The 26,501-nt window shown below is 42.6% G+C and overlaps 1 protein-coding gene across 1 annotated transcript; it reads right to left on the bottom strand.

Annotated features, from left to right (window-relative positions):
- Positions 1–521: 521 nt before the first annotated feature.
- PROSER2 (proline and serine rich 2) lies at positions 522–24,912 on the bottom strand. The gene is made up of 4 exons (XM_059847513.1): positions 24,752–24,912; positions 15,233–15,448; positions 5,157–5,409; positions 522–4,267 (listed from the first exon to the last, which is right to left on the bottom strand). Exons 2-4 carry the CDS (start codon positions 15,410–15,412, stop codon positions 3,276–3,278), a joined length of 1,425 nt encoding a protein of 474 aa, XP_059703496.1. The 5' UTR covers positions 15,413–15,448; positions 24,752–24,912; the 3' UTR covers positions 522–3,275.
- Between the last annotated feature and the right edge of the window lie 1,589 nt (positions 24,913–26,501).

Genomic DNA, 26,501 nt, shown 5'->3' on the forward strand with positions numbered 1-26,501 from the left:
TCCTCCTTCAAAAGACAGAAAAGCAGCAAACAGATGTAGAAGGGATGAGTAGGAATGTTCTCTGACAGGGAACTTTGACCTGTGCAACAAGGAAGACTTCCACACTCAACAGGACCACACTCATTTATGGTAACAGCCTTAGAAACAAAGATGTTATTCTTCTTTCACATATAAAATTTTCCTCTTGGAAAGGTCATTTTAATAATGCAAAACATTGTGAGAGAGAGGCTTTTGTCTAATTCAAACACTGTTCAGGATGAACTTCATTCTGGCAAGGACACTGATCACAGCTGCTGGAGCCCAGCAGTGAGAATACACTGCTCTTGTCAGACATACCCCTTTTTTTTTTTGTCCCTCCTCCAGCACCTGCCATGACAGGGTTGGGCTCTGGCTCACACATATCCACAGTTTCAAAATGAAAGGTTATTAAATCAGTATTAGCCATTAAGAAAAAAAGTCACCTCCCTCCTCCAAAAAAGAGTCATGCTACTGGGTGGCAAAGAACACAATGGCACCTCCCATCAGCCATCATTTCATTGGGTTTATTCTAGTTTAATAGATGATTTATCAGATTTGTGCAGGACAGTTACCTCTAGCACAAAGGGAAAGAAAGTAAAATCACAGCAACATATACACACAAAACAAGATACACAAAATAGAGCTAAATTTATATACAGGTTATTAGCAGCTAGACTTAACTTCATTTAGTACATGGCTTTACTCACTACAGTTTTAGGCACAGAGAAGAATTTAACTGCTATGATGAAGGGCCACAATGAATACCTCGTTCCAAGTCCTCCCTGGGCAGAAACTGCTTTACCTAATGAAGATCTAACTCTCACTTCCCACCAGTTGAGGACACAGCCCTGCACAAAGGATGAGAGAACATGATCCAGCTAATTCAGCATACAGCAACTTTAGATATTAAATATTTGGGGTATTTTTAAGTAGGGTGACATTACAGAGTTATTGAACTAGACTGAATTTCAATGAAACGGTGTCAGGGTTTTTTCCCCCTCGTTTGCTTAGCAAGGACTCTCAGCTGTAAACAACTCAAAGAAGAGCTGGCAAGAAATGATTAGATGTGGAGATTGCTTTGTATGCACTTCACATTCAGAATGAAGAATTTGCTTTGCCAGGATTTAAAAGCACAAAGGCCATGAAACATTTAAATGTACTTATCAGGTTATGTTAATAAATTATTATGCATCATCCACATGTCAGCCTGCACTGCAGCACGTGCTTGGGTGTATTTTCTGTGCTCCCCAGTCTTTCTGATTTAGGACTGCAGACTCAGAGCCCAGCAGAACAAGCCTGTGCTTTACTTGCAGCACACAAGCAGCCTTTTTTGCTTCAGCAGCACCTCTCACGTTTGATTATGCATGCCCAAGTGCTCTGCCAGCCCAGGAACGGCCACATATTTTAATTACTGATTGCTTATGTATAGCAAGCCTGTCACAATGAGGAACATGATCACTTACCCAGTGAAAATGCTGAAAAGAATAACTACATAACAGAACCAGCCAGATACCGTAACAACACAATTAAAAATTTAAGCAGCAAGCAGATAATTAAAAAATAATAATAATTAAAAAAAACCACCAACAAAAAAACCCCAAAAACCCCTTAACTTATGAGGCAGGTTGAGAATGACACAAAGGTTTTTCCTTCACGACAGCTTCGTTTACAAGTACAGCTCAGCAAGTTTGAAATACTTTATCACAAGAACTACAAACTTGTTTATCACAGTTATGTCAGAGCTCCTCGCCAAAGGGTGTGTCAGTTTCTGCTGCAGCCACCCCTCCTCTTCTCCAAGGTTTATTGCTCAGCTACTCTGGAGAAGGAGTGCCTTGGTCGAGGCTTCAGAAAGTGCAGAGAGTAAGTCAGTTTTTCCCTTTAGAAAAAAATCCAAAACACTGAGAAATCAAACGTGAAGGAATAACAACAAAAAAATGGAGAGTTTGGCATTTGATTTTAAAGTGGCTATTCTTGATGTTTCCAGGTAATACAAAAAGGGAAGGAGTTTCAATGTGGAAGGGCAGCTTTGCCATATTAAAAAACCCCAAAAACATAATAACACAAAATATATTTTGGGACCATCTTTACCAGCTTGTCTATTGAATAAAGGCAAAATACCACCAACCCTGACCATTCAGGAAAGATGCAGCTCTCCTGAAACTCCACATAACCTGCAAGAATTTTGGCTGTAATTTCTGTTATGCATTGGCAGGGCAGAATCAAATAAGGCTGTGAACAGAGGGATTATTAGGGCTGTCAAACTACAGGAAGACCAAATGACAGTTTTAGAAGTAACAGAACTTAGAACTTGTGTAGTACAGCTACTGTTCAAAAAGTAGCAGCTCCTTCCCAGGAACCCGAACGTAAAAGAGAAGACTTTTAATGCTTTAGGTACAACGTTAACTTGTTCCTATGGCTTCTCTGCTGTGAGATCCTCCCTGGGACAGAGCAGTTGGGGTCACAGATTGTCAGGAGACTCTTTGGCTGTCAGTGCATATCCTTGAGGCTCTCCAGGCGCCTTTCCCTGGACACGTGGGCTGCTGGGGCGTGACGGAGAAGCAGGTGGTGGGAGGGGAGGGCAGACTCCAGGTGCAGCAGCAGAGTGAGGCAGTCACCCAGTCAAACCTTGGGCTGCTCTGCCCAGGAGAAGGTCGAAGCAGAAGCCATCCTGTGCACAGTTCTGAGTCAAGGGGAGAGTGAGGGAGCAGAAGACTCCACTACTGGCACGGAAAGAAGCCAAGCCAGATAATACGGACAACAGAAAGTCACAGAAGGGTGTCACACTGTCAGAAATTTCAGCTGTGACATTATCTCAAGCTCCCATGGACAGACAGACAGACATGTGGGCAGGACAGACAGAGCTCTTTGTTTTGGCTTCAGAAAGAGCAAAAGCAAGATTTGCCGTTCAGTTTGCTATGTACAACAATACTGCACTGTACACTTCATTAACAAGATGCTGCCTGCTACAGTCCAGCATTAATTAAATAAATTCCTCTTAGTCACAAAGAGCAACAGATGAGTATCTCTGTGGGAAGGAGAGCCAAACCCCACTGCTGTACATGACCCTACGTGGTGCCAGTCCTTCTGGGATAAACACAAGTGGCCATTCCACAGTGTCTAATACCTTCCTGGCTGGCCTGAAGCAGAGAACTTTCCCTTTTTTCTTCCAATCCACTTGATCCCAATCCTGTTGGGACTTTTCCAGCACAAAGCCATGCTATGACTTTCCCCCTACTGCCACAACATTCCCATCCAAGTCAGGCAGTCTCTTTCAGCAGTCCCAATTTCCGGAGTGCCTCTCTCCTGGCTTCTTCAGTTGAGCCACGGCCGGAAAACTTCACCGTTATCCCTTGAGATCGAAACCCTGGAGGTCTGGGCAGAGAACCCGACCTCCTCCTCATGTCCGGGCTTACACCAGCTTGTTTATAATCATTACAACTTTTTTCTGTGTTCTGCTGTGGGCTGCTGACTTTGTTAGTGTCAGGAGCCACCTCTGGTCTGATTGTTACAGTTTTGCCCATAGGAAGGAAAGGGCTGGGCTCACTTTTTAAAATCTCATGGATGTTTTGGTATCCATTGGTAACAGCCTCTGACTGCTTGGGCTGCACATCAGGCTGCTGAGTGCTGGGGGCATGGTCCACTTGGTCTTGAGCTGGCTTTCCCTTAACTAGGCCGAGTTTTGTCAGGGCTTCATAGCGTGTTTGCTCAGAGGAGAGATCACGTAAGGAAGAGCTTCTGCTACGTGACAAGAAATCGTTTTTGTGCAGCTTCTCCTCCAGTTCAGCTGCCAGAAGAGCTCCCCCATTGATGTTGGCCAGCACCTGAGCCCGCCGCTCCTGGACGTTAACCGCTGCTTTGGAAATGGTCTCGCTGAATTCCTTGCCACTGACATTTGTTATGTTGATGTTGCTTGGGAACCGGTGCAGTTTGGGGGCGGGGGCAGGAGGGTGCTTGGGTGCTGTGGAATAATCACCGTTGGCTACCTGGGCTTTCTTCCTGTCAGAATTCCCCTCCTTGAGGGCGCCGGGGAAGCGCGCCCGGCTCTCCATCTGCTGCTCCGAGATCTTCTGGGCCATGATGAGAGGAGTGGGGACAGAACGGAGCAACTTTGGATGCTGCACTGGAGGAGGGGGTGGAGGAGGAAGAGGAAGTGTCTCAGACACCGTTGGTGGTGGTGCAGGGGGGTGTGGGGGAAGGTCAGCAGGTACAGCCGGCTGAGGACTCTCGGCTCTCCGAGGGGCATCCAACACTAAAAGGCAAAGCAGCAGAGATGTCATGAACTCTTCATGCAGAGCAGAATGCAAGCTAAAATGCTTCTTTTAGCAGCATTTCTCCTCTCTCCCTACCTTTCTAACTCAACCTCAGCCCACACAGCCAGAAGAAACCGTAAGAGAAGTCCCAGCAATGGCATCTCTTAGGCAATGCTATAGCTCAAATCACCACGTTTACAATGTGTCACTATCACAGCCCTCTCTCTGCCTTTCACTCATAGTCTGTGTGTTGCTTCACTGTGCTTCAATGGCTGCTCTTTCATAAGACTTTTGCAGTACTTATTTTTTATTAAAACAGCCAGGAGAGGACACATTATGTCCCACTGTGTGTACTAGCTGATAGATTCATTGTCCAATCACAGACTGAACACACTCTAGGGGTGACAAAAACAACATGCCATATGCTGCCTTGTCACAAACTCACTGATAGGATCGTGTGCCTTTCAGTCCCACACAGTGTAACACTGAAAACAATCTGCTATCTTTAAACTCCGGGGGAAAAATCTTAAAAAGTCTTGGGGAAGAGCAGAGCATGAACAGGTTGGTGAATACAGTCTGCCTTGTTGCAATGACTGTGCACAACAGTGACAACTCAGTCTCCAGGCAGAGGACTGAGACAGCAAACCAACAACTTCACCAGATGCATGACCCCCGTGAGGGAAAAGAAAAAATTATAAAAAAAGTTACAGTAACAGCAAGAATTTCAAAAACCCCAAGGCAAATTAAAAGCCCAGTCTTTAGAGCTCCTGATGAAGAGCTTGAGGTAATAAGGAAGGTACAGAATTTCTTTAGCAGTTTCTGCAGAGAACTGGAGTAGGTCAGGGCTGGATCAAAGGGAAAACCCACACTCACAAGAAACCCAACTACCTGGTTCTGTATCTCTGCTGGAAGGGCCCTCATGGTCACTGCTCTCAGGTGTTGACTGCACTAAGTCAATGATATCTTCAGTCTCCGAATGACTGGACACATTTTCTTCTGTTGACCTTGGGGACTGACAGTGGATGCCACTGTCACGTAGGGCCATCTCCTCCAAGTCATCTTCTAAGGCATCTATGGTTTCCTCAAAAAACATGAGAACATCCTGTTCTTCATGAGTTAAGTATTTCAAACTTTCATCATCCTATGGGGAAAAAAGAAAAAACAAAAAGATTGACGCCTTCCCAAAGAGACATTTAGACATTACAATGTTAGAGGACAAAAAAAATTTAAAAATCAAAAAAACAGCAATTGGTATTACATCCTTTAGTTTAGCAAAGAAGTTTTCATTTGAGTTGTACAGAGCAAATTACTAAAAGATGATAAAAGACATAAGAGCTATTAAAAAAAAAAAAAAGGCCAAAATAAAAAGCCTTACACACACACCTGTGCCTTTGCAGGGGTTAGGATGGCTTCTTCTGATTTCCAAACTGGGGCAAACTGTGTTCTGTGTCAGATTCAGGGACTTGAGGAACAACATGGGAGGGAAAGGGTGAACTCAGGACAGCCCCAGAAATTGGTTGATTCTCTTTTTGCTCAAGTCCAAAGGGTGACTTAACTTCTAGAAGCAAAGCTGGAGCTGAGAAGTGTCTCTGCCACTACAAACTATAAATTATCCAGAGATACATAAGAGATTACAAAGAGGTAACACTAAGGAGGGAGTGGACTTCTGAAGATTTTACCTCTGAGTTAAAGAAAGGAAAACCCAAGAACAAATATGAAGACCTGTTCCCTAGCAGTATAGTGCCTTAGGCTATTTTCTTCAGCAGGAAATAATCCTGTAGACCACAGAAGTGATAAATAATCGCTTGGCTTATCCAGTCTTCATTTTCTGAGTCACTACTCTTAATTAACTTGATTAACACATTATCACTATGCAAAGCTGGGCAGCAATGCTCTAACTCTTCTCCCTCCACCCTGGGAAACACTCACTTTTCCAGAAGCTTGGAGATGACAAAGAATGATTAAGAAAGGCACTGCATTAAGACAATGGATACAGGAAAGACCTTTCCCAAGAGCCCTGTCTAAGTTCTGGAATGTAAGTATATATTGTTGAAAAGCAAGTGAGGTTTTCCCTTTTCTGGATTGAATTTTTCCCCTGCCAAGCATATACTGGAAACTTTGCTGTCAGTAACTCAACAAGAAGCACCAAGGACACCTCACTGCACGTGCAAACAGGGTAAAAAGGCTACTTCTCAGTGGAGGGCTGAGAGAATTTAGGTAAATATATAAAGGTATGCAGTACAAATATTCAAGAGGTAGCACGTTCTTGCTAGGGCAGCACAACTTGCTTCAAACTCACCATGCCTGTTCAGATCATCTTACATTAGATTAGACTAAAAAAACCTGCGTGCAGCTCTACCTGTTAACTCCTTGCACAAACAAAGCTTTTATCCCCATTCTCAGCACTAAAAATAAGAATGACATAGCTCTGTACCAAAATAATGCCTATAGATTAAGAAATACAATGTGCTGCATTGTACCCAGTGGCAGCTGATCTCCGAGCACTCAGAAGTTTCAGATGAGAAAATAAATGGTTTGAGGCTCTTAGCCTGTGTGGCCAATAGAACATTTGGTGGAAGGGAAAGATGTACAGAGGTGTGTTTATTTCTAATTTAGTCTTAATATCCACAGTGTACTGTCAGAAGAAGTAACTTATTCCAGCTTGCAGCAAAACTGCTACAAAAGCTAAAATTTGGATGCCATTTGCCAGTGCTGGTTTAAAAGATGAACTTCAAAGGCTGACATAGTCCACAGCTCGCACCCACCACATGTGTTTTCAAAGGCCAAGGAAAGTTTTACAGCTGCACTTGAAAAGCAAGAGACAGACAAGCCTTCCTTTTTTGTTTTTTTTTGGGGTTTTTTGTGTGTGTGTGGTTTTTTTTCCTTAATGGATGTTGCAATCTCCTTCCTTCCCCACCCAAATACTCATAGGGCTGCTATGTCTAGTAGGCGAGAGAATGACAGGAAAGGAGACCTTGTTAAGTAGCCCTGAGCTGGAGCTGAACAGGACTCCAAGAGCCTTTTGTTGAGGGTGAGCTCATGGCAAAAGCCAGACTTACAAGGCAAAGGAAAAGAAGAGGGGGTTGTGTTTAAGAAGTTCATAGTGGCAACAAATCCAGAGTGTGGTGCAGGAATTAGTGTGTGCACCTAAAAAAACTGCTCACACATTAGCTTAATTTCTTTGATCAAAAGCTGAGCAAACAATAAAGCAAGGAAGCAAAGACTTCCAAAAGCACTTCTTTGCATCCTTTTCTGTGCTGCACGACTAAACAGTTTTTCATGAGAGAAAGATTTGCAGGAGAGTTTTGCCTGATTTAACAATCTCTCATGGATCTTGCTGTGTCCCTTTAGGTAAAGGACCTAAACTGAGTAACCATCCCTTTGCAAACACATTTGTAATAAATAGCATACCAAGATGTGAAAGGCCAACTTCATGTCTGTTAGCACTTCGATCTGTTTCCTCATGCAGTCTCCTTTCAAGATGATCAATGTCACATTTCATCAGAAAAAACAAAACAAAACAAACAAACAAACCAAAACCAACAGCTCTGGAGAATAGGCAGTGTTAGGTCAGGGCACTGTACTGAGATGCAAGGCATCCAGTCTGGATAGAAACTCCCTCAGGCCAGATATGTTTCAGTTTGCCAGCCAAGGAAACAATCCCATTTTAGATACACAATCACAGTGGAAAAAAAATAACCTACTCAGGCTGGTCAAACCAAAGGAGCTCAGAGATGTAAAGCAAGTAGTGACTTGCTTTATTCCCACCTGTACTACAGCAGAGCCTTCAGAAAGATGGGAGGAATTTTTGTAACTTAAAGGTGCCAGTTTTAACTAAGGCTACCAAGTCTATTTGCAATTTTCCATATATTCCAAGTACTGGAGCAGTTAATATTCTTTCCAGGCTGGTTTTCCAGGCCTCCTTTTTTCTTAATGAAGCTGTGCTTTTTAATAGATGAAAAGTCTTTTCAGCTACTTGAGTTATTCACCTCATAGTTTCCATCTACTCCCTACTCTTGATACACAAACACACCTCCCTAAATTAAATCTCACATTCACCTAACACTACAAACTTTAAAACTGCTGTCAAAAGACAGCCTGAATTTGAAACTTGAATATTATGCTTCAGCTTAAAACTACATTAAATTAGGAGGATTAAAAAGACTGCTCAGACAGAAGAAATTTAGGATGAAAACAGCTGAAATAGCTGAGTATGCTCAGCTGGCATTAATATTTTAGATCTCTCTGCAGCCAAACATTTCCTGCTTATGCCAAACAGGAAAGAGTCTGTTAAAACACTGTTTGGTATAAAACAGGAAAAATAAAGAAATAAGAGAAAGAAAAGAAGAATAGGAACTGGATCTATTTCATAGAAAAAAATTAGTTGATTCCTTTCCTACCTGTTCAATACAATGACTTAATATCCAGAGGCCCACAATTTTTCATATGCATCTGAAGAAGTTCTGAACATCAAATCCAGATCTAAAATCCTAAGACCAGCACAGCTTTTACAGAAACAGAACACCACAGGAAATCCCAAGACACCTGCAATGCTTAAAAAAAATCTTCTAAAACCTGCTAAGGAACCACACTTCAATTAGCAAAATACCAGATTCAACTGATTTATCAATCACTTGACAGCACTGAAGAATTACTGGACACAATTCCATGAGAAAGAAGTGAATGGGTGCTTCTCAAAAGAACCATGAAGGGAGCAAACTGTTCTAAGGTGCAGTACAGAGGCCAGTGTAGCACCACTTGGGCCACAGTCTGCTAGTAACAAGGCAGTTCTCCTTGTTAGAAGGGGGGAAAAGGAAAGCCGTGCGTGCGGGAACTGTATCAGAACACACATAAAAGCTTTAGGACAGAAGAAGTCAAGTACCTCTGATTTACAGGAAAGGGAAATGGAATGGATTGTACTGCTGTGTTACTGAAGATGGAAGCATGCGAATTACAGCTAAGAACATGAACTACTACACAGGATCAGAAAAAACCCATTTAGCTCAGTAGCCTCCAGCAGCTATGAACACACAGGAGTAAGAGAGGATGTGGGAGGTGTTGCTGTATATTGGAGGGGTATATTTTTTCCTCCCCTAAATCCTTCCAGTTTCCAGTAGCACATGGCTTAAAGATTCCCCAGATGCATTGGCATCTGTGTATTTAATAGCCCTTAATGAGCTTTTCTAGCATGAATTTGTCTTATTGTTTGAGCCATGGAAATGACTGGCATGCACAGCATTCTGTGGCAGGGAGTTCCAGAGTGTAATTGTGTGCTGTGTCAAAAAGTGCTTCCTCTACAACCCACTATCTGATGGTTTTGATAATACCATTTCATTTGGTGAAGAAGACTATAATATTGAGTGTTGTTTTCTTCAGTTTACGAGCATAACTGCACTGTGTGCTTCATAAGAGGTAGCAAAGCATATAATCAATAGGTCCTAAGTGAGGAAACAAATTATCTACAAGTACTTAAAAGATAAATTAGATGAGCTAAAGTCATAAACTGACTAAATTACTCCTAACCTACTTTTAAAGAAAGCAAGCTGAATATCTACTTAAACTCTGAAGACATCTCTTTGATAACAAAATTAGGCTGATCGGCCTCTAGAAATTAAAGGGAAAACGAAATTGTTAGAACAACATTGAGAAAAACAGGGAGACATTTCAGGTAAAAGCCACTAAATAATTTTTATAAAAACATCAAGTAATTTCACACCAAGATCATTTCTCATGAGAGGGTTCTTGACTTGACCAATAGGTGCAAGCACAAGATGTCATATACCTTGATTTGAAACCTTTATGACATGGTCCCAAAAAATGAACTTACAGATGAACAAAAAATGATGCTGAGATGAAATTACTGCAAGGTACCTGTGCAATCTGTGATTCTGTCAGTTTAAGTGCCATAAAGAGGGAAAAAACTCTGCTGTTCAGGGATGCAGATCTCATTCTGGGATATATTAACCAGGGTGATGACATGACAGCACATCCTCATTCGGAACACAGAGTTCAGATGCAGTTGCTGAACTCTGGAAAGGATGCAGCCAAGCTGGACAGAGTCCAGAACAAAGCACGGAGTGCTGTGAGCTTAGCTGCACAGGAAGGCCCAAATAATGGAGCACATTACATTCAAAACAGGGGAGAATGTATGGGTGGTGAGCACATGCAGCCCTGTGTCCCTGAGTGTATTTTAAGATAGAGAAAGTTCACCACCCATATAATTGCAACAAATCTTCTCTACATTCACTGAAGGTGAGACAAGTAGAAGCTAGCTTTCACATTACAGAAACTTTAACCCAAGTATTCAGTGAAAAGTACTGAAATATATGAAGAAAACACTCTGGAAGTCCAGGAATGTCCATCAGCAAGGTTTAAAAAGCAGATTTGCCCACCTGCTGGAATAATCTCTATCTACCAGGTCCTGCTTTGAAGCACAATGATAGAGTTTGTGCACAGAGCCCAAATTGCCTTCAGGATCTGTATTCTCACTGGCACATTTTACACCAAGATCATTCCTTGCTAGGAGTCAGGGTCTTATTTTCCCAAGGCACACTGCTTCCAGGTCATACTAACATCAGCTTAAAGTGGATGAAGCATAGCATAGCTCCCTCCACACTCTGTAAGGAATGGCTTCCATCTGCCCCAAGGCAGCTGGATCCATACAAAGCAAACAGTCAAAATTCTTCTCATTTTTTGTGTATTGTTATTTGGCAAAGCCCTTGGACATGGTGAAAGGTCTTGTAGTACAGTAAAGCCTGCAGAGTATCAGTGTCAAGGGGGAAAACTACAATTTTACAACAGGAACCTTTCTCGGGACTTTCCCTTGAATGTACCTGAAGTGTAGCTCAGCTTCACAAGACTCATTCAAATTGTGAGGAAAAAAGGTGGTAGTGGGCTAACAGACACATGATCTGTCCTTTTCCAGAACCCCTAAATCCACACTGGAGTCCCAGTGGATTCTCTTCAGGGAGACTGAGGTATACCTCAACCTCCCTGAAGATACCAACATGGCACACTTAGAATGCCAGATCTGTTGCATCTGAATTATTTGTACTGATCCAAAAAAGGACAAAGATCATAGCAACGAATTTTTAGGCTACAGGAGACACCATAACTACAAAATAACCAGGTCACCCCTGAGTTAAGTGGCTGAGTGCGTGAAACAAAACACTGAGCCAGCTCAGACGAGTCACAGCATAGCTGCACTTCATGTCTATGTTCAGAATGTCACCTGTACTATACAAGGGATCAGGAGTGACAAACCATCTCCAGTGACTGGTTATGAAGTCTTGTTAGAGCCAGAGAGGAAGCTTGTTTGAGGAAATAACAATCAGAACAAGCAAAATCTTTTCAGAGTCATGGCCTCTCCCACTTTAAGCCATTTGATTAGGGATCAAATGTAATAGTCACTTGAACAAATTCTAGAGGCCACCACTGCCCGAAAAGAATGGTGGTGAACTGTGGCATTAACCAAGGATCTGTCTGATCCAAAGGCAAAAAAATAAAATATAAAACACCGTGTGATCCACCAAGAATAACAGGAACTCACTATCCCTCAAAGCTACCACTCAGTAAAACATGTTCAGATACAGAAGGAAAAGTACTGAAGTTGTAGCAACAGATCTGAGGCACTGACACAGCTTATTGTTAGTGCAGTTCCAATTAGCACAGCTCACTTCAGGTACAACCAGCACCTCTGCCATGGTTTTCACAGGTAGCACAATTGTCCTAGCACATTATTCACACTTAGAAACTAAAGCAGTTACTCATGGCTGAGAATAGCTACCCAGTCCAATTACCAGAGACAAGCACTGAAAGAGTGATTGGCTTTAAGAAGCTGGTCTGTGCCTATTCAGTCAATGGAACAAGGCAAATTGCTTCAAAAAAACCTCAAGACCTAGTTTTATCTTTGGATTAAGTGTACTTAAATTGCTGCAACTGTATTTCATGGCAAGTTAATTCTTATACCACATGTCTGGCAGTGTCATTACAGACTGGGTTTTGGAAGCTAGAATGCCAAGAACAGTGTTTTTGTTTGCCCTCAACCTTGGGTAAGTGCAACTGATTCCATGCATTGAGAGAATACACTTCTGTCAAGCAGATGTATGGATACCTTTTAACAAAGAAACCAAAATATGTGTGCAAATTAGTCCTCATATATAACAGGCTACTAAAGTTCATGTGAGATGAAGATATCAAGGCAAACATTTCTCCTATCTCAACTCAACTTTCTGTAACAGATTTGGCAGAATAAGTCCAGATCTGAACATCTATAATTTCTATGGAAATACTCATAAAATCAAGGCAGCATCTTGCTTTCCATTTAAAAAAATAAATTTGGCTTAGAGGCCTTTGAGGCAGTTGTTAAAGATAACTGGAAGCATCACTATATAGGTAAGAGAAGCTGAGAAATATGGCAAAATTAAACTGAAGTGACAACAGCTGGCTGGGAAGGATCCCACATACAGAATTTTAAGACCTTTTTAGCACATGGCAATTGATCTCCATCTCCTAGTCACTCCTAAACTGACAACCAGTTCCCAGCAAGCAGTGCCAGCACAGACACACAGGATGCAGGACCAGCCAGAAGTCAGCCAAACCAGCTGTGAGCAGTCAGCAAAGGCTAAAGCCAGTCCAAGTGTTTGTCCCTATTATCACATCCCTGGGTTTGTTTGAATTCTACAGATGCAATACAAAGGTTATATTTAGTAACTAATGCAGTTTGACACTGAGAAGCTTAAGAGCCTGTTTTTTTCACAATCAAGTAGGAAGAAACCTGCAGCACTATGGGCCTATCATAAGAAGCACTGTCACACTTCTTTCCTTTGCAATGCCATTACAAAACCACAAAAAATCAAAGCCAACCCTGACCTTTCTTGCCATGTCTCTAGGTGAACAGACCCACGAAAGTGATAAATGAAGAGGCAGTTAGGTCTTTAGTTGCTTCTGTTTCAGGGTCCAGTGTGCCTGAAAATACTTCCTCACTTTTCTCAGAACTGTCAAATTAAAAAATCTTTGTTTACACAAAGTTATCTACCCCTTTCTTCTCATTAGGCCATCAAAGCTTCTGTATCTTCTAAACCTTTATAACAAAACTACTGAAGCAAGAAGATAATTTCTCCAGGAGCATGTTCCAGCAATTAAGCAGAATTTCCTTCATGATTGGTTTAACAGAGACCCCCATCTCAAATTCAGAAACTGAAATTATGCCTGTATTGGAGAGTTTATATTGTCCAGCCTGTTACAACACACACATGCAAGTTGTCAGTCTTATTGGACGTGCCACCTACTACACTGCTGTAAGAAAAATCATGAAGGGGATCTGTGGCATCCCAATTAAATTAGTTGGTACACAATTCACTGTCTTCATGCACAAACTCAAACAAGACAAATGAAAGGCTCTGTGAACTGCTAATTCCCAGGTCTGATGGGAATTGCCTAAGCCTACAGCTAACTTTTACTCCATCTATAAATTACTGCATTACAGAGAAGGAAGGGATTCCAATTCTAGCTGATGCATCATCATATGGGTTATCACATAGCAGGATCTAGTTGGACTAAGGGAATTTACGTCATCTTCTGACACAGCAGACCCAGGATGAGACTGTACAAACAGACTGATTTATACATAGCTTTGTTATTCAATACTGATTTTTTCAAATGTCTAGTCTTATGCCTGCTACTGCAACTAAGAATAAAACCCAAAGGAACGTGATTGACTATTACTTGTTAACCTGGAAACTAGTGCTAAAGTAATAAGCAAAATTAACTTGCAATTCTGTGTAAAATTAAGTTGTAATTCTCTAGCAAAGTACAATTTCCACCGTAATTCTCCAAAATTCAACAAACTTTCATAAAACAAACAACATACACTAACTTCCTGAGTCCAAATGATGTATTTAACCTCTCCCATCCTCAACCTTCACAACTTTTCTCTAGAACAGATCAGAAACAGTTAAGGAACTAAATTTCACTGTACTTGTTTTGTGTTTTAACTAGCAACACACGCTGAGGGATACAGCGTCATATTAACAGTAAGTATTTTCAGTAGAAACAACAAAAAAAGGACCTGCATTGAATTGCCTCCAGGTGCCAGAAAGCTCACAAAGTAGCACAAAACCATGAGTGTGTCTGAGGTATACAGATAAATACAGGTTTTGCCACTTACTCTTTCACAGAAAACTACCACATTAAAAGGAAATTATCAGGGAGAGCAAAGGGAAGGAGACAGAAAGCCTAATTCCATATTTAAGGCAAGACAGAGATTTGGATTTCCAAGCAAGCATGTTTACCAGTGTGCTCTTTCCTCAGTTAAAAATGGATGCTTTTCAAATGGTTGGGATGATAAAAAAATATGGAAGGAACCATATCTGCGCTTTCTAGGCTTAGCCTGTCACAGTACAAAGTGTACTGTTGAGTTCACTGCCTGATTCACCCTGCTAATTGGGAAGAATGCAGAAGTGCATCCTACTCCCTCAGTTACTCACTCACAATTTAAATGGCCACACACTCATGCTCACTAATGTGAGCACAGCTTTGTTTATGGTGACATATTTGTTACTCATCTAATTAAGGTGGAATAAACTGAGACCTTTATTCAGGAGTGTCAACAAAGAGATTAAGCAAAAGCAGTGTGTAGAACCACCACTATCCTTAAGTTTCTTTATGAGCTACTTAACAAAGCAAGGGCAGAGCTGCCCTTACTGCCATTCCTGGTTCTCTGAGAGGAAGGGCTGGAGAGAAGTACTCTCCAAGCTCTCAGAGACAATCAGACCAGAATAACAAGCTGTTATACCAAAGCTGAGAAGTTATTTCTGGCCTTTGAGTTTAAAAACCGAGACAACACCAGCAACCACTTAGGATTAGAAATGGCAGAAATCAATCTTAATAAAACAAAAATCGCGTGATTTTGTGACTATTAATGTAATCTGTATCACTAAGCACAAGGCTCATAAAACACTTACCAAGGCAAGATTTCTGCATCTAGCTTGGCTGCCAAGGTTCTCCACATTGCCAGCCCTTTCCATGCTCCCATGCGTGTTCTCTGGAGAGATTTCAGATGCCATTTCAGGAGAATCCACCAGGAGATTCCTAGGCATCACACCTTCTTGACCTATTGATCCCGATGCAGCACAGAATGCCATCAGTGTGTTACGTGGGGCTGCTCACTTGATTCATGTCTGGAAACAGAACAGAACAGAATGTGGTATGGGGTCAAATCTGCTGGTTAAAACACTTGAAAAGGAAATAAATGGCAAAAAAAAGATCCCACGCAAATTAATAAAGGGCATATCTTTATGTCCTGAAGCACATTTATTGCTTTATGGGCATCTTCTAAAACACTGGTTTTGTTCAAAAAGATGACTAAAATTCAACATAGAAAGGTTCTGTACCCCATCTCTTGTGCTTCCAAACCAGATGTCTACGGACAGTTAGAAGCAAGGATCCTGAATATATCCTTGTCCTACAAATTCAGTTTGTGTTTTCCATTATGGCACATCATTAACAGTAATAAAATCCCACTGGCTGAGATACCAACTGGCACAACTCAAGTACTTTTATCTTTATTCGGTTTTAAACAAGAATTCTATTTATGGGATCACATGAGGGAAACAGAACTCCATTCATTTCCTAACACTGCTGCAGTTAACTCGTGCTACTGAAGCAGCTCTATGCCACCTGCTTCTGGTGAAAGATCCATGAGCAGAACTTGGTGCCATTTTTGCATCAACACATTACAACTTGTGTTTTAAAGCTTCAAGAGCTTTTATTTCACTCAGCCATGAAGAAACAGTACTTGTACATTTGGAAGACATTTACTGAAACAGACATATGCACCAGCACTCACTGGAGGAAAAGCCCCCAGTTTTTAAAGCTTTCCCAATGCCCAGTTCTGTAAAATCTCTAAATTATTGTCATCTCACAAAACACTCTCTTTGATTCTCATGGACACAAACACAAAAGTCATCTTAGTGGACTAACAGCATGAGCAGGGGATAGGCAAAACATAGAACCTAGCTCATTTCTCGCTGCGATACATTAAAGCACCCTTTGCAATGAGAAATTGCCTTGCTTGCTAACAGTCCATCTTTTCACCCGGCCTGCCTGTGACCCGTGGACAGCAGTGACACATTCCTCAAAACAGCTGGTTCTGAGGTGCCAAGTTATATGCAATCAGCTGGGAAATGGACACCATTCCCCTGACACTGCACAAATTAAATGAGACGCTCCTGCTTCCCAAGTGCTTTTCCTTTTATTATGGCTCAAGAGGTGACACGAGAAGCAAAGTCAAGCCTGCATTTCCAATTCAATCGGATTGCTTCTCCTTGCTCCCCACAGCTGTGGGCTGAGGGCCGAGAAACCAGAGCCTTCTGGTAAGCTGATTAGTGTTTCATAGCAGTGAGATAACATCTGCCAGTACTGAGCAACAATTCCATCCCGCTGATCCCTCCTCCCAGGAGAGGGCTATGACATTACCAGAGGTGCCTCGCCTGTGCCGCAGCACCACCGTGTCCTGTGGGAAAGCTCCCACACAATGCAGTTAGGCTGCAGTCCAGCAAGTCTTGGAAGCACATCCACAATCCAGAGCACTGGGTTGCCACAACAAAAACATCTCATAGCCCTTCTTAGGAACATTAGGTCTAACAATCAAATTTAGCCTTACTTTTACACAAAAAGAAGGTTCTTCCTTTTTTTCTATTAAGAACTTTAGCTATCAATGATACAATGCATCCTCAGGATAATGGGCTTTAAGTGATGCCCAGAGAGGTAGAAGCATGCTCACGGTCCTGGTTTTCAGACTCTCAGGACAGGGCAGGCACAGGAGCACTGAGGCAGCTGCTGTACTTATGGCTGCTGCAGAAAGCTAAACAGGAAAACAGCAACAGCCCAAGCATGGAACAACAGCAGCTCCATCTACAACAAACCCCATGGTGCTGAAAAGCCACACACAAACACGTCCACACAAGAAAACATATGCAATTTTTGGAAGCCAACATTATCAATCTTGAAAACCTTGACTCCTCTGAAATCCTACACTTGAACAACACACACACAAATACATACTTAATTTTTAGAAGGCAGGTCTATCAGAGCATCTTGACACCTCTGAAATTCACAGAAAGCTCCCACTGACTTCAGATTCCATCCTATGACTGTCAAGATGATGTTCAGATGGAAAAGAGAGACCAGCAAGAGGTGAGTACTTCTACTGACATTCAACACAAGGCAAATGTTATTTCTCTCCAGCAATTTTAAGTTGCAGCATCAAATTTTTTATCCAGGTGTCCCCAATATAAACTAAATAGGCCATGTTTGCTCAGTTCCTCAGTGATGCTACAGACAACTGTGAGATTTCTAGAATTACACTCAAAACTATGAACATTTTATGGACTGCATTATGAGACGTCACTGCTGCCGATTACAATAGCAATCAAATTACAATTACAGATTACAATAGATATCACAAATAAACCCCACATTTAAAGACTAACCAGGAGAAGATATTAACTGATGTCACCAAGAACCAAATCAAGAGGCCCAGATTTTGAGGGAGAAGTATTTAAGAGTATTTTTTTGCTTTCTCCAACAGCAGTACCTCAGTTTAACCAGGACTAAGTTCATGGTAGGCTATCTGCATTCAGGACAGCGGGAACACCCAGATTCAGCAGCAATAAACATTAAAGCCACGAATTATAAATAACAACAAATACCTTTGCTCCCAGCAAGCTCCCATTACTCATTCTGGAGCTGCAGTTCAGATGTTTCACAAAGCTCCTGAACAATGACTAAAGGCAGTGAGTGCAACTGGTTCAGAGAGCCACCCACACAAGAGCCAGTATCAAACATTACAGCACTGGTCCTGCTTTTGTGTTAGAAGCTCTGGCTTCTTTGGGAGTTTTACTCAATTCAGAAAAGCCTGGGAGCTGTGCAATGGTCTGTGAGCCTGCAGAAAAGGCGTGGGGGTAGACTTTTTTCTCCTTCTACCTTTTACATCATCTTTACCACATCAAAGGTACACATCAATAAAATCATAATCCACTCATATACATTATTTCTTCTCCCCTTTGCTGTGTTCTTTATGCTTTGAGAAACCCCTACACCTTTGTACACTGTCTAGAGCAGTTAGAGCTGACGTGAGGCTGCCTGGCACCGCTGCAATACATACAGCATGTTTTACAGACAAATTCCTCTCCCAACCATGCCTAACACTGAAGTCCCTTCACCTTCTGTATGTCATCTCTATTAAGGGAAAGACTTCATAAGTTTAAGATAGAAATAGTCAAGAACCTAGTGAATTTTTTCGACCCCACTGTTTCAGTAGGATTGCCAAGGTAACAAGCAGGGTTCAAAATTAAGGTAACCTTGCTCAGAGAGAAAGAACAGCAGGACGACAGGCAGCTGTTCCTCCTGACCTTCAGAGATGCATTAAATATGAAAGTTGCTCACAATGGGATTTGTTGTTCAGTCGTTGCAGCTGAGTATTTTTTAGCTTGGCTTAGGAGATGTGTGCCTGTACCATTAGGGATTAATAATAAAAAAATATCAGATCATGACACAGGAGCACAGAAGTGTGACAGGAACAGTACTATTTGGAGAGGGGATCCCAGATATTAAACCAGAAATGTATCTTAGGGCAGATGTGATTCTATCATCTGAAGTGATCACTTCTTGATTACACTAGAGATAGCTTTCATGAGATATTTAAAACAATATAAGTCACATATCATGCACGTTTTTCAGAGAGTAGAAGGAGGAAATGGAAAGATTCTGAAGTTAGCACTGAATTTCACCTCCAAAGATTTAATTTTGCTTTGACAGAGGCAAGTAATTCAGACAGAATGTATTAAGTTCCCATCAAAGATAAGGTGTGGTCTGTCCTTTCAAAAAGGATATTTTTACAGTTTTGCTGACTAAGGTTACTTCTTCACTGAAGCTCAATGTTAGCATTTACAAGGGACTGTTTCTATAGTAGCAGGAGATTGAAAGAATTTTTTATTAACAATCCTGTTTGAAGACTAGCTTAATAGGCAAAAAGATCAATCCCACAAAAGTGCAAGACATTTAAATGCTAAAAATCAACTGCTACGTAAGCCAGGAGCCAAAAGTCAGCAGACAGCACCAGGCCATTAACTGCACAATATACTTAAGGTGAGTTGACAATTTTTAGAAAATTATCATGCATTTTTAAAAGGGCACAAGATCAGTCTGTCCCTTTCACTATACATACAATTTCTAGAACACTCTCTGCATGAAACATTTCTGAAGATAGATTTCTAAGCCTCGTTGTACTCTGAGCATCACACAGACTTTGCCTTTGTTCTTAACCAGCTCTTTCTCAGTGATTCAACTGAAGCAGAAGTGGCCAGTGAAGTTCAAGGTTGGTTTAATCTGTCAGCTGTGCACAGACATAGCAATGCACACACTGTCAGTCACCTTGCACTCCATGGTGGTGGTTGAGTTTGGAGAGTTAAGCATCTGGAAAAAAACATCTGGAAACACTCTGTGGTCATTAGAAGTGTTACCATGGGATGGGTTTTATAAAAATGACGGTACAGGAGCAGACTGGAGACCTTTATCAGCCTCTGACAGTTGGCAGCAGAGCAGTAAAACAAGGCAAAGGAGAGCAGGAATTCATTCAGATTCCTGCCTGCTGTGGTCAGGAGACCACAGGGCTTCCCAAAACAGGTCAGGTATTTGTGTCTAATAACCTCATAAATTTTTCCTTGTATTAAGTGGTCCTGCAACATACCTCTGAACCAGCTGTACAAGACCAGAGCTGAACAAAACCAGCTGACCCATGACATGTCTTCAATGAGCCACTGCTGTTCCAAACTCCTCAAAACTAACTGATGGTTAGTTACAGTGGACACATTTCCTCCTTCTGAGCAGGGCTATCAGCAACTGAATTCTTCTTACCTCCTTCAAGATGTGGAATACTGAGTAAATCCTTGAGCTTTAGGAGTAACCCCACTCCTGGGATATACAGTAAGATTGAAGCTTTCTGGTAAAAGAATAGACTAAGTAACAGTACTGCCTACAGAGGCCAGACCTGACAGGCAAGTTGACTAATTCCAGGAGTACACAGGATAAACTGATGAGGTTTTGCTGAACGCATAAAAATACCACAGAATCAGACAGTAAATTTATAAGCTGTTCTTCAGAAAGAAACAAAACAAAACAGAAGTAACAACAAACAACAGCTGATGTTTAGGAACCAAGGTAAACTAAAACTGGCCAGCATGGTTAAATTCTGACTTTTCTTCTCCATTCCTAAGTGTAGAAGCTTGTGATAACACTGAGTATGATTCACAGTCTTGATCTGCTCATGAAAAATCCCATGTGTTGGAAACAGTCATGGCTATTTAACATCCAGTAACCCGGAAACATTCCTGCCCTTGTTTAGAAGGGGACTGTCCCCACAGTATGGCCAGACAAATAAAAATGCTGACCATTAATGGAAAAAGAACAAAAAAAAGAAAATACACACACAAAGAATCCATGACAGTAAGGTCTACTAAATGAGAGCCAGGCCAACAGCATTTTTATAGACACTTCCTTGGACATCAATATTGATTTGCAGAACAGGTGACAAGTAGGACTGAACAATGTTCAGCCAAGTGTGAACTCAGGGGGCTCTCATGGTAGCCCATGACAGATAAACAACTACATCGAAGTAATTATAGAGTGACAACAACCATGCAAGTCTCCCAGAATCCAATGTATGTAACCCCAATATTTTGTTTTAAACTTTCTGGTTTCTGTGGCACACTTGTGACAATTCAAACTTTCCTTTACAGGCTGGGGAGCTACAAAATCCGTTAGTTTTGGAGCTAAAAACAAAGATTCTCTCAGTCTTCTAAATCTGGAAGTTGGAGCCTCAAGAAACACACTGAATGTCATTCATACAACTCGCACCAGAATTTGTGAGAGCTGCCAACAGTGAAATAACTAACCCTGTGTACATACATTTTTGAAAGAACTAGATGGGCAAGGCACCAATTCAGTAAACTCAAATCTGTCTGACTTCACTAGGACATTCCGTCACACGTTTAAATGGTTCCATGAATTGGATCTCAAATTAAATGTAGCAACCACTTAAAAAGAAAGGAAACAATCACAAACCTACATTTTCATCACCCAAGTAATAATTCAATTACTACACTGAATTCTCCAAATCATGCTTTACTCAGAAACAATGCCTAAGGTCACACCTTTGACCACATTAATCCAAGCCTGATGATACCAGAAAACAAAGAATCCATAATGTGCTTCATTCTTAACTGGTCTTTCTAGATTTCAAGAAAGATTTTTTTACTGTTTTGAGACCCTATGGTTCAGAGACTTTGTTACATACAACCAAGCCAGCACAAGAGCACAGCTCATTGCTACTTCATACTGCTCTCTGCAGTATTTGGGAAATGCTCCTTCTTTTAAGATAGTGGAATACCAGGGCAGGATTTGATGATGCTAAGCACATTGATCCACCCTCAAGATGGGAAAAGATATGCCCACACATCTTTGCCTTTTCCCTTGCAAATAAACTCTGTTCAGTTCAATACATCAGCAACAGCATCAGCTGAATCTTGCTGCCCAAAATGAAGGCCAGTGGCAATGCTCCTACACAACATTGTGGATTAAACCAAAGATCCCTGAACTGCTCACATTTCCCACTCATTTAGAGTGACAGCATTGCTTCCTGCCCCAGCTGAAAATAAAACTAGAGCCAGTGACAAGCAGTTACTTTTCTGTAGATTAAGGTTTTACCTAAGGATAAGATAAGGCTCTAACTGGGACTCTCCAGTTGAGATTTGATGACCAGCAGCTGCTCAGTGGGAGAACTACATGTGATACCCAGAGTGCCTCTCCAGTCCTATATGGGGCTTTGAACACATCCAGGTGATGGCTGAGCTCTCCTCTGACTTCAATTTGCCTTATGCAAATTTCAACAAGGAAAGCATTCCATTCTTTTCAAGTTACTCTTTTTAAATCTCCCCTGTTAACATCAGGGTGGTGCTATCTGTGACAGCCAACACTTTAGAACCATGAAGTGTACATAAACAATTTCAGACACAGACGCCTCTGTAATTAGTCAACTTCTGTCTTGTTACAGGTGCAGCATTGCTGGGGTTTAGGGTTTCATTATGTAACTGCTGCTACAGTCATAGCAATGGTGAGGCAAATCCTGTTTTACACAGTATTTAGGATAGCAAGACAATTTTCAGCCCCAGTACAGCAGTGTCACAGTCTCACAACTGGATTTTAGGCTGCTCTCCTATGCTTCTTTTTGTGACTGCTGTGCTGGTGTGGGGAAGAAAGCAAAGGACGTCTGAAGCACAAAGCATGGGTGTTTACTTTAAAAATTAACTAATTTTGGGCATTTCATTCCCATGTAAGTACAAAAAGGTCTGCCTGCCCAAGGTAAACAAAGCTGAAAACAGCACTGGCAAAAAAAGAGCAGCAGAGTCTTGGCCCTGGACTTTACTTGGTACAGGGATCATCCAAATACACCCAATTGAAAAGAATATATTTAAGCAGTTAGTTATACTGGAAATTAAAATCACTTGCTTTTATTTTTTAATTAAAAAAAAAAAAAAAGGAGGAGGAGGGAAGATTTGGTAACAGTAACAGCCTGTCTGGCTGGCTTTGAAAGCCACATTCATATGCTCATTTATTTTCATGCTCCAGTATTTCAGAAGGTCAGTCAGCCTGAGACTTGTCAACTGCTCAGGAGTTAAGTTGTTCCAGTTACTATATCCAACCAGCAATCCGTCTGCCAACATTCTTGGTTAATATTTCTCTCAGAGGCATGCAGAGAAAAAGCAGCTATAACTAACAGGATGAGAGGAGTTTTACTACTCACAAAACAGAGATGCAATATAGAAATCTCCCTGCTTCTTTCTAATGACAGGCGTTACTTGCACTTCTAGTCATAAAACTTAATTCTACTCATTCACTCCCTATAGTAAAACCCCCAAACAAATCCTTGATAAGAAAGACACAGCTGGGAAAATCTATTCCATTTCTGAGAAATAAGTGATATCTTCATTTCTTAGAGACCCAAGCAAGCAGCATTTCCCCCCCCTTTTATTGTTGAAACATCAGCTCCCCTCTTATACAACAGTAATTCCTGCAAAGGAAGGAGAAAAGCACAATCATAATTTTTTTAAAATAGTGCCTGTACAAGAAAGGCCATCTACAATGCTGCATCAGTCAAGGATCTATATCAAAGTCTTAAAATAATACCTTTTTATTAGCATAAGCCAGAAATTGCAAAAGCTTTTAAAGCTAAGACTTATGCTTTAGGGTTTAGAAAGAAGTCTTTCATAAAAAGGGAGGGGAAAGGAAGTAACTGTTTTATTTCTGATACTTGTTACAGCTTAAAATCCTTGGAAAATGTTTAGAAAAATTCGGAAGAGGCTGTCTTATCTTTTTCCTATTTCATCTGCATGCTTGTTACCACAGGAATCATCTCTTGCTACACCCATGCACAAGACCAAGCACAAGAGAGCTCCACTTGCAGCAACCTCCTCTCACTGCCACACTAAAACAAAAACTCTTCAGGAAACATGCCCTTGAGATCCTGGATTACTGAAAATCCCAAGAGTGTTTTTAAGGCTGTGCTTTCTCTTTACACGCGCTAAACCTCACCCGAACCACCTAAGATTAAGATCTGAAGAAGCACCAGCCTTCTCATGCTTACCACCTCCAGATGGAAAAGGCACCTGACAGGCGGAAGGGGAAAAAAGTATCGTGAGCTAGAATCTGCTACTGTTTACACCAACAGCATTTCCAAGGGAAACCCTAAATTGCAGACAGTCGGAAAGCAAAGAGGAGGCACAAGGCAGCTATTCCTCATCACTCTCAGTCAGGCAGGAACAGCACACATCAAAGTTTTACAGGTATGAAGCCTTTACTTAAACATATTTTCGTAAAGTTGCCGATAAACAGAAGCAAATTTGACGTTATGCTAGGGAAGAACAAGAAATCCACAGAGGTAAAAAATTCTTAACAGCTCAGCAGTGGGAAGCCAAGCCTCACACACGGCAGGGCAGCAGTTTGCTGATAGTTTTTCTCCTCCCCGCCTATGTACCAAAACTAACCCAAGTCCAAAGCTGCTCTACGGGGCTGTGCCGGTCCTTGTCCCCGGTCCCGCCCGCCGCCCCGAGCTCGCGCAGCGCACGGAGCACCCAGCGTCCCGGCCGCCGCTGCTCTTGGAACAGGAGGGAAGAATAATTAAAAATCCATTAGTGAGTAATAAGAGCAACGCCGAACCATTCCCGCGGCGGGCTGGCAGGGGCGCGCAGCTCCGCGGCCTCTCCCCGCAGCGAGACCGAGCGGGGGGCAGGCGGAGCGGCGCGAGCTCGCCCCCTCACGCCAGCGACCCGAGAGCCGGCGGGAACAAGCCCGGGTGGAGCGAAGATCCCCTCAGCCGGGGGCCCGCGCAGGGCCAGGGGAGCCCCCCGAGGAGGGGCGGCACTCACCGGCTTTGGGGTCCGCGCCTCTCCCAGCCAAGGGCGGAACGAGCCCAGGCGGAGGACGGGCAGGTGGTGGGAGCAGCGCCACGGGCTCCGCCAAGCTGCCGCCCCGAACTCATGCGCACTGCGCCGGCCGCCACCCACGGCGGACGGATAAAGCGGCCGGGCGGTGGCTCAGCCCGGCCCGGCTCCGCCTCGCCCGGGCGGGACCGCCGCCTTTGTCCCGGCGCTCGGGGCAGGGCGTGAGGGAGGGACGGAATCTGCCCTGCCGAAAGGCGGCTGCAGTGCTGTCGGGGCTGAGGGGCTGTGCTGTCCCTGGAGCGGAGCCCAGTGTGTTGGAGCTACGAAGTTCCTCAAGGGTCTGGAGAATCTCACTTGTGAGGAAAGAGGGCCTGATCAGCCTCGGGAAGAGGTGATTTAGATGGGACCTCATCAAAGTCTATCAGTATCTAAAGGGAGGGTGTCAGAGGATGGATCAGGCTCTGCTCGGTAGTGTCACCCAGTAGAGCAAAGGGCAGAAACTGATGCCCAGAAGTTCCACCTGAACATGAGGAAGAATTTCTGTTCTGTGCAGTGACCGAGCACTGGAACAGGTTGCCCAGAGAGGGTGTGGAGTCTCCCTCACCAGAGATATTCCAGAACTGTCTGGACAAAGTCTGGTGCTTCACCGCTGGGTCGCTCCCGACCTGACCGATTCTGTGGTTCTGTGTCCTTCCACTGTGTGGGGGACATGGGTCTCCACAGCCACCCTGTGAGGGCAGGGAGCCATGGTGGGTGCAGTGGGAGAGAGGACAGGGACACCTTTGGCTGCCTCAGAGAACCCTGAGGTGAAACCTGCCTCACTCATGCCCAGGGAAGTTGTGGATGCCCCATCCCTGGAAGTGTTCAAGGCCAGGCTGGATGGGGCTCTGAGCAACCTGGTCTAGTTGAAAGTGTCCCTGCCTGTTGCAGGGAGTTGGAGCTGGATGCTCTTCAAGACTTCCTTCCAACTCAAACCATTCTGTGTCTCTGTGATCCTGTGAGGTGTAAATTGTGTTGGATCTGGTGTCTGAGGGGCTTGTCCCTCCATTAAACTACTGGGAAATGGTGAATGTAAAAGAGAAAATCACTGTCACGACTGCCTGAATCTGCCTCCTCAGTGGGGAAAACGTTTACCTGCCTTGTTAATCTGTGCCACCCATATACTTATGAGCTCAATAACAAATATTGCCTATTTGTACTCTTATTTATTACTAATATATTGTCACAGTCATGGGTATTTATCTGGTGATTGTGTCCTCTCCCTTCTTCATTGTGCAAGGCCACAGCAGCCAGAAAATTAACAGTTTGACTCATATTACACTGTAAAAATTTCAAGCTGCTTTCAGATATCATTATTTTTCACCCATGCTGTGGTGGCTGGAATATTCCTAGCACAAGAAGCACCTCAAAGTGTGGAAGATGGAAATGTTTCAAAAAGATGTGAGCTTACCCAAATAAATGGCATTACAGAATAGGGAAGGGGGAGCTGTACAATGTGGGTCAGTGAGGGATGACAAGGTAAGATCATTCCCAGTCTGTAGCTTCTTTTTCCAAGTGTTCTCCAAAGCTACAGGAGCAGTGTCCAGGAGGAAAGCAAATTATTAAGACTCTAGTTATGTAATTTTTGGTTATGTTAAAGCTGGTGTCTAATCTAAGCTGTTTGGTCATTCTACAGCCAAAAGAGAGAGACTTTCTACCAGTTGGAGGGGCTGGACAAATCACATTGTGAGGAAAC

Source organism: Haemorhous mexicanus, chromosome 5 (assembly GCF_027477595.1).
Source record: "Haemorhous mexicanus isolate bHaeMex1 chromosome 5, bHaeMex1.pri, whole genome shotgun sequence".
Classification (NCBI taxonomy): Eukaryota; Metazoa; Chordata; class Aves; order Passeriformes; family Fringillidae; genus Haemorhous; species Haemorhous mexicanus.